The sequence below is a fragment of the Malaclemys terrapin genome, chromosome 1 (genome assembly GCF_027887155.1).
Source record: "Malaclemys terrapin pileata isolate rMalTer1 chromosome 1, rMalTer1.hap1, whole genome shotgun sequence".
In the NCBI taxonomy this organism is placed as follows: domain Eukaryota; kingdom Metazoa; phylum Chordata; order Testudines; family Emydidae; genus Malaclemys; species Malaclemys terrapin.
This window is the reverse complement of record NC_071505.1, coordinates 142,343,429-142,361,053: the sequence shown is the minus strand read 5'-3', so window position 1 is coordinate 142,361,053 and position 17,625 is coordinate 142,343,429. Positions and strand designations below refer to the sequence as shown.

Sequence of the window (17,625 nt, the reverse complement as noted above, 5' to 3'; positions counted from 1 at the left end):
AGGTGTATTCAACAGGGGGGCTGCAGTTGCATATAGCCAATCAACAGGCTATAGTGAGCCAGTATGGTCACAATACATGCTTGGCATTGTCTAGGTTCACAGAACTCCTTCCTCAGGAATCGCGAACCGAATTCTCAGCCCTAGTTGAAGAAGGGAAATTAATTACCCAAGCATCCCTCCAGGCAACCTTGGATGCGGCGGATGCAGCCTCACGCACATTGGCGACTGGGCTGGTCATGAGGCGGGGAGCCTGGCTTCAGGTCTCAGGCCTTCACGTGAGGTCCAACAGACCATCCAGGACTTCCCCTTCAAAGAGCCCATGCTCTTCTCTGAAAAGACAGATAAGAGGCTGCATAGCCTAAAGGACTCGAGGGCTACCCTTCGATCGCTGGGCTTACACACCCCAGTTACCCATCATAGGCAATTCAGGCCGCCACAGGCCCCGCGGCCATACCAGCCTCAAAACCGCACGGACGCGTTGCGCAGGCGGGCTGGGACTGGCAGAAGGAGGCAGCAACAATAGCCCTCTGGCCAGTCATCTGCCCAACCAAGACCACCACTGGGGCCTAGGGCCCCATTCTGATGGCACGGTCGGGGATGATCTACCGGTCACAACTCTGGATCCGTCCAACCCTACCTTTTTGTCACGTCTGTCCCCCTTCTATCATGCATAGGCCCGAATCACATCGGACAGCTGGGTGCTCTGCACGGTAGAGAGGGGATATTCTATCCAGTTCTCCTCCCTCCCGCCCCACCAGTCCCCGTCCCTCATCAGGGACCCCTCTCACGAGCAACTTCTAATTCAAGAAGTGCAGTCCCTCCTCGCAGCAGGGGCAGTGCAGGAGGTTCCTCAGGAGTTCAGGGGCAGGGGCTTCTATTCCCTCTATTTCCTAATAATAATTTCCGAAAGTGAAGGAGGGGCCTCAAACCTATTCTGGACTTGCGGCGTCTAAACAAGTTTGTGAAAAAGCTCAAGTTCTGCATGGTCTCCCTATCCTCCATCATACCCTCCATGGATCCAGGAGACTGGTATGCTGCCCTCGACTTAAAGGACGCATACTTTCATATTGCAATAATCCCTCAGCACAGGCATTACCTCAGATTCGTCGTAGGCAATGCCCATCTTCAGTTTACAGTTCTACCCTTTGGACTGTCAGCAGCCCCAAGGGTCTTCACAAAGTGCATGGCAGTCGTGGTGGCCTTCCTGCGCAACCAGGGAATTCAGGTCTTTCCCTACCTGGACGATTGGCTCATCAAGGGCCGTGCCAAGGAGGCTCAGGTGGTTTTCATTAGGAAGACCTTCCTCGAGCTCGGCCTCCTCCTGAACAAGGCCAAGTCCACACTATCTCCAACCCAAAGAATAGAATTTATAGGGGCGGTCCTGGACTCGACACACGCCAGAGCGTACCTCCCAGAGACCAGGTTCCGGACCTTGTCCAACATTATTCTCGGTCTCCAACGTTACCCGACCACTACAGCAAGAAATTGCCTCAAGTTAATGGGTCACATGGTGGCATGCACCTATGTGGTGGGCCACGCCAGGCTCAGACTGCACCTGCTCCAGTCCTGGTTAGCAAAGATATACCGGCTGGCCAGGGACTCCCTAGACTCCGTAGTGACGCTCCCTCGACCAGTGCTGGATTCCCTCCAGTGGTGGCTCGACCCACAGGAGGTCTGCGCCAGAGTACCCTTTCTCAGCCCCCAGCCCTCTCTATCCCTGGTAACGGACGCGTCGGATCTGGGGTGGGGAGCGCATCTGGGGAACCTCAGAACCCAGGGTCTTTGGTCACAAGAGGACCTTTCCTTACACATCAACGTCAGGGAATTACGAGCAGTGCGTCTAGCATGCATGACCTTCAAACCCCACCTGGCAGGCAGGTGTGTTCCGGACAACACACCAGCGATGTTCTATATCAACAAACAGGGTGGTGCACGCTCCTCTCCCTTGTGCCGAGAAGTCCTCGCGTTATGGGACTTCTGTGTACAGAACGCAATTCACCTGACAGCATCCTATCTACCGGGGAAGCAGAACGGGCTGGCGGATGCCCTCAGCTGCTTGTTCCAGGGCCACGAGTGGTCTATTTGCTGAGACATAGTATCCTCAATCTCTGGGTCCATCCCCAGATAGACCTGTTTGCCTCAAGAGAGAACAGGAAGTGTCAGCAATTCTGCTCCCTCATGGGACGCAGTCCCAGGTCCCCAACGGACGCCTTCCTCCTCTCCTGGGAAAACAGCCTACTTTACGCTTTCCCCCCGATTCCCATGGTTCACAGGGTAATCCTCAAGACTCGCAGGGATCACGCTCGTGTCATCCTGATAGCGCCGGCATGGCCGCGCCAACACTGGTACACATTGCTCCTGCACATGTCCATACGGGCACCCCTCAGGCTGCCCCTGCTCCCAGACTTGATCACACAGGATCGGGGTCGCCTACGTCATCCGAACCTGGAGTCGCTCCACCTCACAGCCTGGATGCTCCATGGCTAAACCCTGTGGAAATGCAATGCTCTCATCAGGTCAGGCAGGTCCTTCTCGGTAGTAGAAAACCCTCCACCAGGACCACATACATAACCAAGTGGAAACGCTTCTCCATCTGGGCCGAACAGCAGGGGCAGGCTCCTTTGCTTGCCCCGATCCCTCTCATATTGGACTATTTGCTTCATCTGAGACAACTAGGACTCTCCCCCTCTTCAGTTCGAGTCCACTTGGCGGCTATCTCAGCATTCCACCCAGGAGCGGGAGGGAGCTCAGTTTTTGCAAACCCACTAGCTAGTTGCTTCCTCAAGGGCCTGGACAGACTGTTCCCGCATACTTGTCAGCCGGTCCCAGCTTGGGACCTCAATTTGGTCCTGTCCGCCCTCACAGGGCCACCTTTCGAGCCTCTGGCTTCGTGCTCGCTGTTATATCTTTCATATAAGGTTGCGTTCCTAGTGGCTATCACATTGGCCAGGAGAGTGTCGGAGCTTAGAGCACTGACATCAGAGCCTCCATACACGGTCTTCCACAAAGACAAGGTCCAATTCAGGCTGCACCCAGCGTCCGATCCTACGGACACTGCTATGGTAAAATCTTCCGGCTGGCGTGCACGCGGCACGCACACACCTGCTTGGAATGGACATGAACAACACATCTCAAAGAACAACAGTTACAAAAAGGTGAGTCACCGTTTTTTCTCCCCTAAGGAGTTCAGTCACAAATTTAATTAATGCATTATTTTTTTAATAAGAATCATCAGCATGAAAGCATGTGCACTGGAATGGTGGCTGAAGTATGAAGGGGCATACGGATGTTTAGCATATCTAGCGCGTAAATATCTTGCGATGCCAGCTACAAAAGTGTCATGCAAATGCCTGTTCTGACTTTCTGGTGACATTGTAAATAAGAAGAGGGCAGCATTACCTCCTGTAAATGTAAACAAACTTGTTTGTCTTAGCGGTTGGCTGAACAAGAAGTAGGACTGAGTGGACTTGTAGGCTCTGAAGTTTTACATTGTTTTGTTTTTGAGTGCAGTGATGTAACAAAAAAATCTACATTTGTAAGTTGCACTTTCACAATAAAGAGATTGTACTACAATACTTGTATGAGGTGAATTGAAAAATACTGTTTCTTTTGTTTATAATATCTACAGTGCAAATATTTGTATTAAAAATAATATACAATTTGATTTCAGTTACAGCACAGAATACAATATATATGAAAATGTAGAAAAACATCCAAAATATTTAATAAATTTCAATTGGTATTCTATTGTTTAACAGCGCAATTAAAACTGCGATTAATCACATTCATTTTTTTAATCGCAATTAATTTGTTTGCGATAATAGCATGAGTTAACCGCCTAATCGAGAGCCCTACTTAAAAGATTAGGTTTCTTCAGGCTGAATTCTACACTGAAAACAGGGTCTAATCAACAGTTACTTTGAAGCTGCTCTGCTAAGGTTGATTCAGCCTGTCCTTACTGATACGACAAATTAATGAAATAAGGAAGTCTAGGGATGGTCCCTTAAAATAGGGATGGGTAGTCACCCTGCACAGAGGGGACTGCTGGGGCGGGACACAGCAAGGGAAGGGGTGTATCAGATGTGTGGGGCACAGCTGCTTTCCACAGCTCTCACTGGCTCCAAGATCCCTGCACACCCTCCACCTTCCTTGATACATTTCCAGGCTTGTGCCAGTCCTCACTATTCCCCCAGTCCTCCATCTCTCTCACACTCTGACACTTGTGCCTCTGTTCTTCTCCACAGGTTCAACAAACACCTAGATCGTGGCTTCAACTCCTGCTCCCGTACAGACCTTTACTTCGTGCCCCTGGATGGCTCCAAGCTCGCCAAGAAACGGGCAGATCTAGTAGAGAAGGTCCGCAGGGAGGCTGAACAGAAGGCCCGGGAGGAGAAGGAGCGGGAGAGGGAGCGGGAGAGGGAGAAGGAGAGAGAGAGAGAAAAGGAGAGAGAATTGGAGAGAAGTGTGGTAGGTGTTGCAGTGACCCCACTGGGGAGAATGGGGCTGAGCAAGAGGTGATGTTTAGGGATCACAGTGCCCCCTGCTGGGGGAGGCTCTCGTTAGCCTCTGACATTGAAAAGCTTCTTTGCTCTCTTGCAGAAGATGGCTCAGGAGGGCCGGCCAGTGGAGTGTTCATCTCTCGGCCCTGTCGCTCACCGTCCATCCTTTGAGCAAGGCAGTGCCGTGGCTACCGTCCCGCCGTACCTGGGCCCCGACACTCCAGCTTTGCGCACACTCAGCGAGTATGCCCGGCCCCATGTCATGTCCCCCAGCAACCGCAATCACCCCTTCTATGTGCCGCTGGGTGCTGTTGACCCCGGTCTGCTGGGCTATAATGTGCCAGCCATCTACAGCAGTGATCCAGCCACACGGGAACGGGAGCTGAGGGAACGGGAGGCCCGGGAACGAGACCTGAGGGACCGGGACCTGCGGGAGCGTCTCAAGCCTGGTTTTGAAGTCAAGCCAGCTGAGTTGGAGCAGCTCCATGCTGTGCCTGCTGCTGCCATGGATCCTTTCCCGCGCCATGGAGGGCTGACTCTGCAAGCAGCCCCTGGCCTGCACCCTGCTTTCCCCTTCCACCCAGGGCTGGGCCACCTGGAGCGGGAGCGGCTGGCACTCGCCACCGGCCCAGCTTTGCGTCCCGATATGTCATATGCTGAGCGACTGGCGGCTGAGCGGCAACATGCAGAGCGGGTAGCTGCCCTGAGCAATGACCCCCTGGCCCGACTGCAGATGCTCAATGTGACGCCCCATCATCACCAGCACTCACACATCCACTCCCATCTCCATCTGCACCAACAGGATGCCATTCATGCAGGTGAGGAGAGTGCGAGGGCTCAGGGTGGGATCCCCAGCCTCCAATGCTCTCTTTCTCCCTGTAGGTTGTCTCATTGGCTCATTTTCATATTGTATCTCTTGTCTACACCAGAAAATTTAGGTGCTTCCAGCTCTGGTTCTAGCTTCTGAGCAAGTCTTAGAATCATCTCAGCCTGCACATGTTCAGTGCTAGTGTAGAAGGAAGGCGCAGGCAGCGCCACTGCATGGGCTGTCTTGGCCCTTTCAGTGCAGTCCCTCAATGCTTATGCCCAGCTCAATTACAGTGCCGAGCATTGGTGGGATCAGATGGGAAGCTCTCCATCCACTAGACACATGTCGAGCTGTACTCAAGTAGTCCCAGCTCTGCTTAGCTCCTCCACCTCATTCAGGATAGGCCTAAGCAGTCTTGGCTCAGCCCAGTCCCCCTAACTGCATCTTATTAGAGGCACAGAGACCTATTCCAAATGCAGTTTTATTTCATTTTTTAAAATGTTGCTGTTTAATAGCATAGAACTCTCTATGCAATTTTTTTTTTTAAGTTTTAAGTCTTTATCCTTTTGGACCAATGTGTTTCAGCTCCTGAAAATGCAAGAACACCAGAGAGAGGCTAGTGGACACACACAGCATCACATGGCTGCTCTTATCTTACTGGGTGCTGATGTGGGCAGTGTCTTGGCTGCAGCTCTCAGACTCCTTGACCTGAAAAAGTGAAACCAGGGGCACTAGTAACTATAGACACAGACACACCCCTATGCCCAAAGAAATCCGAACTCTCTGCTCACCTCCTGATGTCTCCTACTGCCTAAGTTGGGAGATGAAGTGCTGGGGGTCGGAATAGGAGAAGTTTGATGGCTGGGCTAGGCAGAGAGACCTGGAGGGATGTCCTCCCATTAAAGTTGGGTCCTGGCCATTTATATCTCAGCATCCTAAAGAGAAACAAGGAAAAGGAGAAGTTCAGCAATGACAAACTCAAGAAAACAAACCCCAGTTACCCAATAGTAGAAAATAATTGTACCAAAGAGAGGAAGCACCGTATCCCCTTGAGCACTCAAAAGTAGCAGTGCCAGCCATACCAATCTGTTGGGAACCTGGTGACTTTATGTGTGGGCACCTGGATGGTTTGTGTAGATCTGTGCCCCAGCACAGATCCACAGACGGCCCCATTCAAAGCAGTTAGAACCAATCAAAATGATAACAGGAGCAAACTAATATCAATTATTCCCCTTTTACTGATGCACCTCCTACCAGCATTCCAGCATCTAACACCACATAATGATATGTCCATCCAGGAGCAGCAGCTACCATACTAAATAGTAATATGCTGATGAAGTACAAAGTACTTGCAAGCTCGAGTGCCTGCATGTTGGGCATCCAAAAATAGAGGCACCCAAAATGAATGGACACTTTTGAAATGTAGCCCATGCAGCATATGGGCTTTATGTTGTGCATGCAATATGTGGCCTCATGCCTGTACTGCACATATGCTCCAGAGGGCTGTGCCTAGAACTGGAGGGTGCCCAAACTGGAAGTGCCCCAATGCCAAGCTCTGTTGATGGTTGCAGAGGAGGGTATTGCGTGTGATCTTGCAGAACAATTTTCCGTGAGCTAGTGTGGATACAAGGAACAAATACAGAAACAAATGGGACTAAAAGTGATTAGCTGCATCAGCTGACCTTGCAATGGTTCTGCCCCTAGTACAGAACAGCCTGGCTGTGTGTGTCTCTCTCTCCCTCCCCCTTTGTTCCTCACTTTCTTCCCCTACTTCCATAGCACAGAGTACCTATGGATATCTTCTCTCCCCAGCCTCAGCCTCTGTTCACCCCCTTATTGACCCATTGGCCTCGGGGTCGCATCTCACTCGGATCCCATACCCAGCTGGTACCATCCCCAACCCACTCCTTCCTCACCCACTACATGAGAATGAGGTGCTGCGCCACCAACTTTTCGGTAAGAACACTGGTGGGAGCTGTGGGGCAGGACTGAAGGGCATCAACACAGCTAGAAGAAGCAGAACTGGGATAACAGTGAGAGACTGAGGTGCATTAATAGCTATGGGGTGCTGTAGCACCGGGACTGGAAAATCAGGGTACTGACAGGTTAGGATTGAAAAGCACTGGCAGAGCTGTAAGAGGCGAACCCAGGGTTGGAATACTAGACTGAGAGGTGCAATAGGTCTGGATTAAGCAGCATCGATGGAGCTCTACTAGTGGGGCATGATTGAGTCAGGGAGGAGTGGATGATGATGGGGCTGATAAGATGACATGATGTGTTCTTTTTCTTGCTTTTCTTTGGTTAAAGCTGCCCCCTACAGGGACTTGCCGGGATCTCTCTCTGCTCCCATGTCCGCAGCTCATCAGCTCCAGGCCATGCATGCACAGTCAGCAGAGCTGCAGCGTCTGGCTCTGGAGCAGCAGCAATGGCTTCACGCCCATCACCCTCTGCATGGAGTGCCACTCCCTACACAGGAGGATTATTACAGGTGTGTAGAAGCCACTGCTCGGGGGAGCGGGATATAAAACCTTTTGCCTGTAGGGCACTGGTTCAAATCTGGCCCCAGGATGAGGGAACTAATGGGATAAGGGAATGGGATAGGAGGTCCTTTGCCGCAAGGTACCAATTCCAATCAGATCCCAGGTTTGGGGGGACTGGAATATGGAGTCTTTCACTTCTAGGATGCATCAGTTCCACTATGGCCCCAGCTTGGTAGCGATTGAAAGTCATTCACATCTGATGGCTGTTCCATGGCCCTCATGCTAAATGAGTATGTGAAGTTTCAGCCCTGTTCTTAGGAGGGGCAAATGCCTACTTCACAAAAGCTGGCAGCACAATTGCCACTACTAACTGCTCTCCTTGTTGTCAGAGGACTGAAAGGGTCACAGAGCTGGATTCCCTGTCTCCTCTGTGAGGGCTGTCTCCAGGACAGGGAGAGCACATTGGCAGGGGAGCAGTATGTGTGTGTTTGGAAGTGAATGGGTTGTACTGCTCTGGGGATTTACCAAGGATTCAGTTACTGAGGCAGCAATTTTATCAGGGACTAAATTGACGTGAATAAATGAATAAATACACTTCACAATATTAAATCCTCTCTTTCTCTTTCTCTTTCTCTCTTTCTCTTTCCATCTTTTCCCTTCATTCTGCTATTGCCTTGCCTCTCCTAGTCACCTGAAGAAAGAAAGTGACAAACCCCTTTAAATGGACCCCAACCCTCACAATGACATCATCAGGTCTCCCTCTCCAGAGGAGCAACCAACCAACCAAATCCTGGGGAGGGGAAGCTGTAGAGTGATATATCCCGATCCTACTCAGCACCGTGCAAGACAAGAAGGGGTGGAGAAAACAAGGCGCCACTCTGGGAGCAAAGAGGGGGAGGGGAGAGAAGAGGGGAAGGGAGTAAAACACCAACAAAAAAATTGGAGCATTGGCTGGACTTTGAAAGGGGCACTGAAAGAGACAAAGTTGATGTTGCAAAGAGCTGGTGGTACAAAGAATCATGGGGGATTCAAAATGGCTGCTGCTCCATCTTCTCTTTTAAAAGTTATTGTGTTCAATTTTTAAAAAAATGGTGGACAGCATCTTGAGACTTTTCTCCATAGGGCGGCAGCCCCTTCTGCTTCTTTGAGTGAGCAAATGTGGCCAAGAGGCAGCCACTCAAACCCTGGTGGAATTGCTTTTCCAACTGGCCCCACCTCACCCTGTTTGATGTAAGATATGGCTTAGAAGTGCAAGGCATCATGGGACTTTTCAAAAATGGGCAATGCTGCTTCCCACACTCCAAGCCCTTTCAGGAGTGAATGTGGCAAAGAGATGCAAGCACCATTGGAACTTTTCAGAATGAACACTGTGACTTTCCCACACTATTCTTGAGGGACTGGGCCTGGCCATGAGGTGCAAAGCACCATAGGACTGTTTTCAAGAAGGTGGCTGTATTTTCTCCCACCTTGAGGGAACAGACATTGCCAGAAGGTGCAAAGCACCATGGGACTGTTTTTGAGATAGTAATTGCCCCTCTCCCTCCCAGCCCACTTGGAAGGGTTGATGTGGTCAAGAGACACAGGATATCCTGGGACTGTTTTCAAGATGGTGGCTGCCCCTTTCCCTTCACCCATTCCAGTTGATGTACTTTAACTCATGCACATCCCATTAGACGTGGCGGTTTTGTGTAGCAATTTGTGACTCTCCAATCCGTGTGTGTGTGTGTGTGTCTGATCTCACAGTTGTATATCTCGATCTGTCCCCATATATATATTTACTTAAAACATTAAAAAAAGCTATGGAAAAATACCCAAAGTCCCCCACATTCCCAGCCCCCAACATGCATTCTAATAATTTATATATATAAATATATATATGAAGCTCTTAAAAAAGAAAAGCAACCAAACAAAAAACCCTTCCAGAAACTGACTTTCTTGTGTTCATTTCAAAGGAGCTGGGAGTAAGGGGATGTGAAAAACAGCACACTGCACTGCAGTGTATGAAAATGGAGCATGATCCCCCAGATGCACAGTGGCCCTAGCCCCAGGATGGGGTGTAGGGAGATGGGATGTGGCCAAGTCATGAAGGGTGATACCTCTGAGATAGGGCCCCCAATGCGTGGGCAAGTTGCGGGTATGGAAAGATTTGACATGTGCAAGATATGAAGGGCAGCTTCTCTGAGAATGCAGCACCTATGACTGTCAGCTGGGGTGTTGAGATAAGGGCCCTGTGCATGATATGAAAAAAAGGTGACCTAGTGCCAGGTTGTGGTGTGGAGGAGATGGAGATGGCGAGGGAACAAAGGGCAACACCCCATCAGTCAAGTACCCCCAGTATTAAAGAACCGTGGAAATCTGAGGCATAGCCAGAATATGAAGGGCAATACCTCCAGAAGCACAGCACCCCCCAGTGGCAAAACAGAGTGTGGGGGAGAAGAGGCAGGGCATGATAAACAACACTGGCCCTAACAGCAGAAGGCCCCCTTTACGCCAATCTGCTTGCTAAGAGATGGAGCAATATATGAAGAGTAGCACCTCCTGGAGCACAGTAGCCCATAACACCAAGTTGAGGGAGGGGAGAAAGTGCATGTCCAGGGTATGAAGGGTGGAATAGTGCCGCCTAACATGAGGTTGGGGTACTGGCAGATGCAGTGTGTCTGGGGTATGAGCAGTACAGCAGAACCTCAGACTTGCGAACACCTCAGGAATGGGGTTGTTCTTTCAAAAATTTACAACTGAACATTGACTAATTACAGCTTTGAAACTTTACTATGCAGAAGAAAAATGCTGCTTTTAACTACCTAAATATAATGAAACAAGCACAGAAACAGTTTCCTTCCTTGTCAAAGCTTTTTTTTAACCTTCCCTTTATTTTTAGTAGTGTATTTTAAACACAGTACTGTACTTGCTTTTTTGGGGAGGGGAGTGGGGGGAGCTGACTCTGCTGCTGCGTGATTGCATATTTCCGATTCCAAATGAGGTGTGTGGTTGACCAGTCAGTTTGTAATTCTGAGGTTCTACTGTACTTCCTGCAGCCCAGTACCCCCTAATGCCAACCTGTGTTATGGGGGAGATGAGCATGTCCAGGAGCTGAGGGGCATCACCTCCACACCTCATTGCTGTGAGTCTGCAGAGTAGTGATGTAAATAGAAATCATTTCTTGCCAGTACTGCACTCATGGGAGGGACACAAGGGAGGACACATGACCCTCCATGTGACTCCTCCCCGTCCCCAGCCCAGGGCTCCCATGCGCTCCCCGTCCCTCTGACACCCCCCTTACCTGTCTAAAATGATGATTTGGGCTCCTGGTGCCACCTGTACTTCCAGGTGTCATTGAGGATCCAGCAGCTCCCCAAATTTAAAACTTCTTAAATGAAAGAAGGATAGGAAGGACAATCACCCCACTTTCCATTAATACACTAACCGTGCCTCCCTTATGTCCAAAGTAAGCATCCCCCAAACTAAGCTTCTGCCAGCTTGCAGAATTTTATCTAAGTATTGCTCTCCACCAGGCACTAGGAAAGCATCTGGGTTTGATGGAAAAGAAGCATAGAACTGTGTGCCATGTACATCTTGATAGAACTACAGCCCAAATTGTTTTATTATTTTTCTCAGCATGACATACAGGAGGGGCAATCAAAATCAGCCTGGCAGACAGGGCTGTCCCTAGCCATTTTGGTGCCCTATGCAGCCCCCCAGGCCTCTGGAGGTGGGGGTCAGGAGCAGCCTTGGGGGGAAAGGGGGAACTGCTCCCCAGCACGAGCTGGCAGAGGGGAGCGGGTTGGGGCCAGGCCACTCCACTTCCTGCCGCCCCATGTGTGCAGGGCAGGCCCAACCCCGCACTCACGGGGCGGCGGAAAGTGGAGAGACCCGGCCCCAGCCTGCTCCACTCTGCTGCCCTGGCTCCCAGGCTTGGGGGGCAGAGGGGAACTACCCCCCAGCACTCACCGGCAGCGCGGCTGGAAGCCAGCGGTGCGGAGTGGGCTGGGGCCAGGTCGCTCCACCTGGTGAGTGGAGGGCAGGCCTGACCCCTGCTGCAGTCCTCAGAGAAAGGGGGTGGAGTGGGGGCAGAGCAAGAGCAGGGGCTTTGGGGAAGGGGTGGAGTGGGGACAGGGCTGGGGCGGCGCAGGAGTGTGGGCCATGGGGAAGAGGCGGAGCAGGGCCGGGGACAGCTTTCCTGGGCAGCTCAGCCGGCCGGGGGATCAGGCTGGCCACTGGAGCAGCACACAGCTGCATAGGGCACCAGGAAATTTGGGGCAATTTGGTGCCCCAAATTTCCTGGTACCCTACGCAGCAGCATACTGTGTGTATGGGTAAGGACGGCCCTGCTGGCAGAACATGCATGCAAACTCTCTTTGGACAGATAAGCAATTGATCAAAATCACATTCTCTGATCTCTTGGGGCCAAATCCTGTTCCCATTGAGATCAAAAGGAGTTTTGCTATTGAGTTCAATGGGAACAGGCTTTGACATTTGGAGAGGAAAGAACAAAACCACTCAAGCAAGGACTATGTTGCTTATACCACAGGTATCAAAGGCTGCTGACTCATGTGAGAAAGTCAGCAGACATCTGATTTTTGTCCATTGCAAGGGAGAAATCAGCAATCAATGAGGCTAGAACAGTCTCTGTACCATATCCAACTCATAAGTCCATCTGCAAAGGATCAAGGAAATATGAAGGCTCCAGATTACCTTCAAGTCCTCAGTCCCTTGGTTAGAATGCTCCCATTAGTATATGTTCATAGTCCAGAGGCTGGAGCAGGAAAGAGGCAAAATGGATATGTTTCCAAGCCAGGGCCTTTTAGCTTCTGCCAAGTGCTAAGTAAAGGGAAATCTGTTCTTACTGTGAAAGATGGTGTTTGGAGTCACATGGGCAAGTTACATGTCCATCACCCCCACCCATATTCTAGTTAGAACAGGGGTCAGCAACCTTTCAGAAGTGGTGTCCCAAGTCTTCATTTATTCACTCTAATTTAAGGTTTCGCGTGCCAGTAATACATTTTAATGTTTTTAGAAGGTCTCTTTCTATAAGTCTATAATATATAACTAAACTATTGTTGTATGTAAAGTAAATAAGGTTTTTAAAATGTTTAAGAAGCTTCATTTAAAGTTAAATTAAAATACAGAGTCCCCCGGACCAGTGGCCAGGACACGGGCAGTGTGAGTGCCACTGAAAATCAGCTGGCATGCCGCCTTTGGTACGCATGCCATAGATTGCCTACCCTTGAGTTAGAATATTCACAAAAAGTCCATTAAGTGTAGACAAGTGTTTTCCAGGGTTCATTGTGAGCTAAGCATTCCTTCATGGGCCATTCAATTTGACTTGTCCCTTCATGTGCTGGTTAAATACCTTGTGGCCGTTACCACAGGAGCAAACACAGTAAATGTAGCTAATATTCATAACTTCAGATACCAAGATGAATATACCTGTATAGAAATAGCATAATCATAAGTACCAGCTATTTCACCTGACATGACTACTCCCAAAAGAGATTCTGAAAAATCACACCATGTACCTGAGACCCTATGTGCCAGCACCATGCCCCACTGGAGTTTTGTTATCTGTTATGTAACTACAGAGATGGAGCCAGTGACATGACTCCGTTTAGCTTAAAAGGGCAAGGTTAATTTTTAGCTGTTCAGGTGTGACCGCACCTTTTATCAGTGAGGGCATACTGGCTGGCACACATTCAGGTTAATGGGCTTCAGTGTGCCTTTGCAGTTACCTTTTTAATGTTCATAAACCTGGTATGTGCTGAGGTGGTTTAAAGCATAACACAGGTTTGTAGGTTTGCAAATCTGTGAACCTCTGCCTCTTCGAGATTTTATTTTATTTTATTTTATTTTTTGCTGGTCATAATGTGGGAGGGTATCCTCTCCACCCTCTGCTCATGAGGTTATGTATTTGTCTTGTAACATTCTTCTGAACACCAGTTGGAAGGATTTTTTTTCCCCCCATAAGTGTGGACTGAGTCTTTTCTCTCAAGAAAGCATGTAATTTTTTCAGGTTCACACTGATTAACACAGAAAACAATTGGGGCTGTTAAACTTTCTTCAAATTCCATAGAAAATTTAGTTCAGCTATATTTTCCAGTACAGTGATGAAATGGGTGTTAATACTCACTTTTCCCCAAAATGTGTAGTATTTCAGTCTATTTATATGGAATATGGGAATTGGATGAGGAGCCATTTCAGCGTATGTATGACTTATTAAAAGACAATTTTTAAGTAGAACTGTATCCTAAACTGCATTATGATATTGAATCTCCCATTGAAATGCAATGTTTGGGTACAACTTCCTTTATGGGAACAGAACAGACTCCTGAAACTCTTACCACTAAAGTGGTCCACAGACATGGAAATAGTCCCATTGTCTTCAGTAGGATTGATCAAATGATTAAGGGTTTACAGGATTAGGTTCCAAGTTTGTAAATTGTTCTAGATGAAACTGACAATGTCTAAACTGTCAGATTAGAAGGGGCATCATTGGAATAAAGGTGAGCAGATGTGTGATAAATCTTAGCTCTGTTGCTAAAATGAGGGACATATTTTCAGCAAAGATTTTGGCAGATTCCTGAGGTAGCTGGTTTAAGGTCATCAGTGTCCAGAATTATAATCTTCACTTATAGTTCTCTCACCCACAAAGCTGGAAAAGTAGGCATTTGTTTTCTTTGTTTTGCTGCCCCAGTTCCATTTAGTAAAATGCATGTTAGAGTAGTCTGTCTGCAAAGAGGAGTTCTATGTACACTGGGGACAACACCTAATTCCTGTCAAGCTGCAGAACTGGTCTGAAATCAGAATCCAAACATCCTCTGGTCAGTGCAAGCACAAGCATTCCTCTAACGATTTGGACTTGATGTGATGCAGTATGAATGTCATAGATAATTCAGACCAATGGGGAGAAACAGAATCAAAAACACTGTTTAAACACCTTCCGTCCCCCACTCCCCCTTGACCAATTTAACAGCACAATACATTTGCTAATAAACTTAAACAAAGCCTTTGTTTAAGTTCGTTAGCATATGCATTGTGCTGTTAAAGCCATATAAAGAATGAATGCCCTCCCTAGACCTGTTCTCCTTTAAGGAGCAGAGCGCAGCTGGAGGGGGGGGGGCTAGCCCCAAGTCTTTCAGGTACCCTGTACCCCCTAAAAATCTCTTGCCTGTACAGCGTACTGGAGAGTACCACCGTACTTGCACTACTGGTGCAGAGATAAATTCGCTAAAGGCAGCGCACTGCTGTGCACAAACCGGGGCTCTATCACTTCTCGCAATCTCCCCTCTAGTCTGAAAACCAGCATTGGGTGCCTGCGGCTGCGCCGGACAACTACTTCCTCCCTCTCCTTTCCTCCACCTTTCTGCCTTTCTTCCCCTTCTCCGCACGCTATTGCTACCGGGGGCGTGGCTTATATTCGTTTACACCAATAGGAAACCAGGTCATCTACATATAGCTTATTTGTTCAAAAAAGCCCTCTTTTGCGGGGCTCAAAATACGAACCGCGTGGCACTGGGGGCCCCGGCACCTTTGTAGAGGCGGTGCAAAGCCGCCAAGAGGGCTGCTTGCCTGGCCTGCAAGTCACCCTCAGCGGGAGAGCTCTACAGCCAGGGTGGGGACCCGCGCTCGTGACAGGATTTCTTAGTGATTTCAGCTCTTTTAGTATTTGTCTAGCAGGCTTCCTGATGTGCCAGGAAGCCTCTGAGGACGGTGAATATCAGACTCGTGGTGAGCCGAGTTATGCTCTCAGGGCACTTAGTGTGGGGGAATTATAGGGTCTTCTGTGCTGTGAATAAGCAGCCCGGGTAATAAAGCACTCACCAGGCGGGGACGGAGGGCGGGAGCCGGCCGCGGTGCGCGCGGTCAGGTGTGGCGCCGTGCATAGCCAATAGTGGCCTACGGGGGGTGTGGGCATCGTAGGAGAGGTGCAGCAGGGACTGATTTCCCTCCCCCCATCTTTGGCGGCATCTCCTCACGGTCTCTCCCCCCAAGCCGTGATTCCTCCCAGCCTCTAGACGTCAGGACGCGGGCTGGCGGCAGTGGCGCAGGCTCGCTCTCCTGCCGAGGCAGCTTCCCCCGCCCGCCCGAGCCCATGGTCCTGGCCGGGGCCTGCTGCGCCGCCAGGGCGCGGTGACATGAGCGTCCCCGCCCAATGTCTAGCCTGCAGCGCCCCATGGCTGCTCCGGCCCAGGCCCCGCCGGGCTCGCTGAGCGCCGAGCAGGCCAAAGGTGAGGGCGTGGGCGTGGGGGCGGGCTGGCGGATAGGAGCCTCCCAGGAGTCCCCCTGCCCCCCCCCGAAACTTGTCTCGGCCCCCCAGCAAAATGCGGCAGCAGCGCTGTCCCGCGCGCTGCGCGATACCCAGCATCTTGCTCATTGCAGAGATGGGAAGTGCCCTCCCTGGCCGGCGGAGCGGGAGCACCGTCCCATCCCTAGCCCACTTGCCCCTGCTCCCTTCCCAGGGCCAGGAGCGGGCCTGACTCCTCGGCTCCCCTGGCAGAGAGTGCTCCAGCGCCGCTGGGGAGGGGGGCTTGGGCGCCGCGTCGGGCTCTCACTGCTGTGCCTGTCTGTCCCTAGTGGTTCTGGCCGAGGTCATCAAGGCCTTCGGCTCCCCGGAGAATGCCCAGCGCATGGAGGAGGCCCGGGATAACGCCTGCAATGACATGGGCAAGATGCTGCAGTTCCTGCTGCCCGTGGCCACCCAGATCCAGCAGGATGTGATCAAAGCCTATGGCTTCAGTAATGATGGAGAGGGTAGGTTCGCCTTGGTTGGGAAGACAGAGCTGGGCTGCGGCAGTTTCCCTTTCCTCCCTTTGTGTTTGAGGGTCCCTCCTGGAGCAGGGAGCATACAGCCTCGTGGGTCTAGGGGAATGGGCAATGCAAGCAAAATTTCAGTTTAGCCGTTGGTTCCATATGCAGGATTCTCCACCTGTGGCTGCAGCTCCTTTGTCTGGCCACAGGATGGTATCCTTGGTAAACCTACCATCTGGGGAATCTTGTGTCAACAGTTAGACTTGTTCTGAGCTGTTTTTCTCTCTTCTCCTTCTCTCTCTTAGGGGTCCTGAAATTTGCCAGACTGATAAAATCTTATGAGTCCCAGGACCCAGAGATTGCAAACATGTCCGGGAAGCTAAAAGCCATGTTCCTGCCTCCAATGACACTGCCCCCACACGGGGCTGGTACAGGGGGTGTGGCTGCCTCCTGAAACTGGGACCCTCTGCTGGCCTTCCTGGGCAAGGTCACATGACACTCAGTGTGTGAGAATTTTTGGCTAGTTATATTCCAGGACTGCTCTCCACCATTATCATCAGTGTGCTGCAATTGGTCAGAAGAGCCACCTACTTCCTGGAAGCTCTGGAGCAACTGGCTTCTTTGTGCATCTTTGATTTTTGTGCTTGTGAATAAAAGCTGCTTTGAAAATGTCCCCCTGTGTGTTTCTGAGTGAGTCTTTGTCCAGTCTGGATCCTGCTGCTGCTTCCTGGGAAAAAGGGCACTCCTCACTGAATTTAAGGCAGAAGAGAGTTCTGGTTATCTCCTCCCCTAATGGTAACCCTGTAATCCTTGTGGCTCTGCCTTGAGGAGACAGCACGTTGCGTGAGATAAATTAGAGGAAATAGAAATCATAACACCCCCCCACACACACACACATCTTAGCCTGGAAGTAAAAGGCTTGAAACCAGTTAACATTTTCTAAACATCCAACCTTGTAGGCCCAGCAGGGAGTGCTGTAGGCCAGCACTGAGAGGCAGCAGAGTGAAGGGGGTTCAGAATTGGAACAGCAGGCATGTAGGTGTGGGGCTACATGTATATCTCTCAACCTGCCAAGACCCACGCATCGGATGCAATG

General features: G+C 50.3%; 2 protein-coding genes, 1 long non-coding RNA gene and 1 other non-coding gene across 5 annotated transcripts in view; 3 read left to right on the top strand and 1 right to left on the bottom strand.

Annotated features, from left to right (window-relative positions):
- ATN1 (atrophin 1) overlaps positions 1–9,597 on the top strand; it is an 80,991-nt gene extending 71,394 nt beyond the window's left edge. The window contains exons 6-10 of the mRNA XM_054041448.1: positions 4,245–4,467; positions 4,600–5,317; positions 7,120–7,263; positions 7,615–7,795; positions 8,475–9,597. Coding sequence (XP_053897423.1) covers positions 4,245–4,467; positions 4,600–5,317; positions 7,120–7,263; positions 7,615–7,795; positions 8,475–8,508 — 1,300 coding nt within the window. The 3' untranslated portion in view covers positions 8,509–9,597. The remainder of the gene's footprint in view (positions 1–4,244; positions 4,468–4,599; positions 5,318–7,119; positions 7,264–7,614; positions 7,796–8,474) is intronic.
- Positions 5,829–15,683, bottom strand: LOC128844104 (uncharacterized). The gene is made up of 3 exons (XR_008446428.1): positions 15,603–15,683; positions 6,099–6,242; positions 5,829–6,015 (listed from the first exon to the last, which is right to left on the bottom strand). It is a non-coding gene; the product is annotated as an uncharacterized LOC128844104 (long non-coding RNA).
- On the top strand, positions 15,288–17,202 carry C1H12orf57 (chromosome 1 C12orf57 homolog). 2 transcript variants are annotated; one of them, XM_054041487.1, is made up of 3 exons: positions 15,288–15,509; positions 16,356–16,532; positions 16,835–17,202. In XM_054041487.1, the coding sequence occupies exons 1-3, from the start codon at positions 15,467–15,469 to the stop codon at positions 16,981–16,983; spliced, it is 369 nt and encodes a 122-aa protein (XP_053897462.1). In that variant the 5' UTR covers positions 15,288–15,466; the 3' UTR covers positions 16,984–17,202. The 2 variants fall into 2 exon arrangements, with proteins under 2 accessions (XP_053897462.1, XP_053897453.1); XM_054041478.1 differs by lacking the exon at positions 15,288–15,509 and adding an exon at positions 15,839–16,009.
- Positions 15,424–15,484, top strand: LOC128830722 (U7 small nuclear RNA). The gene has a single exon (XR_008443664.1). It is a non-coding gene; the product is annotated as a U7 small nuclear RNA (small nuclear RNA).
- Positions 17,203–17,625: the final 423 nt, after the last annotated feature.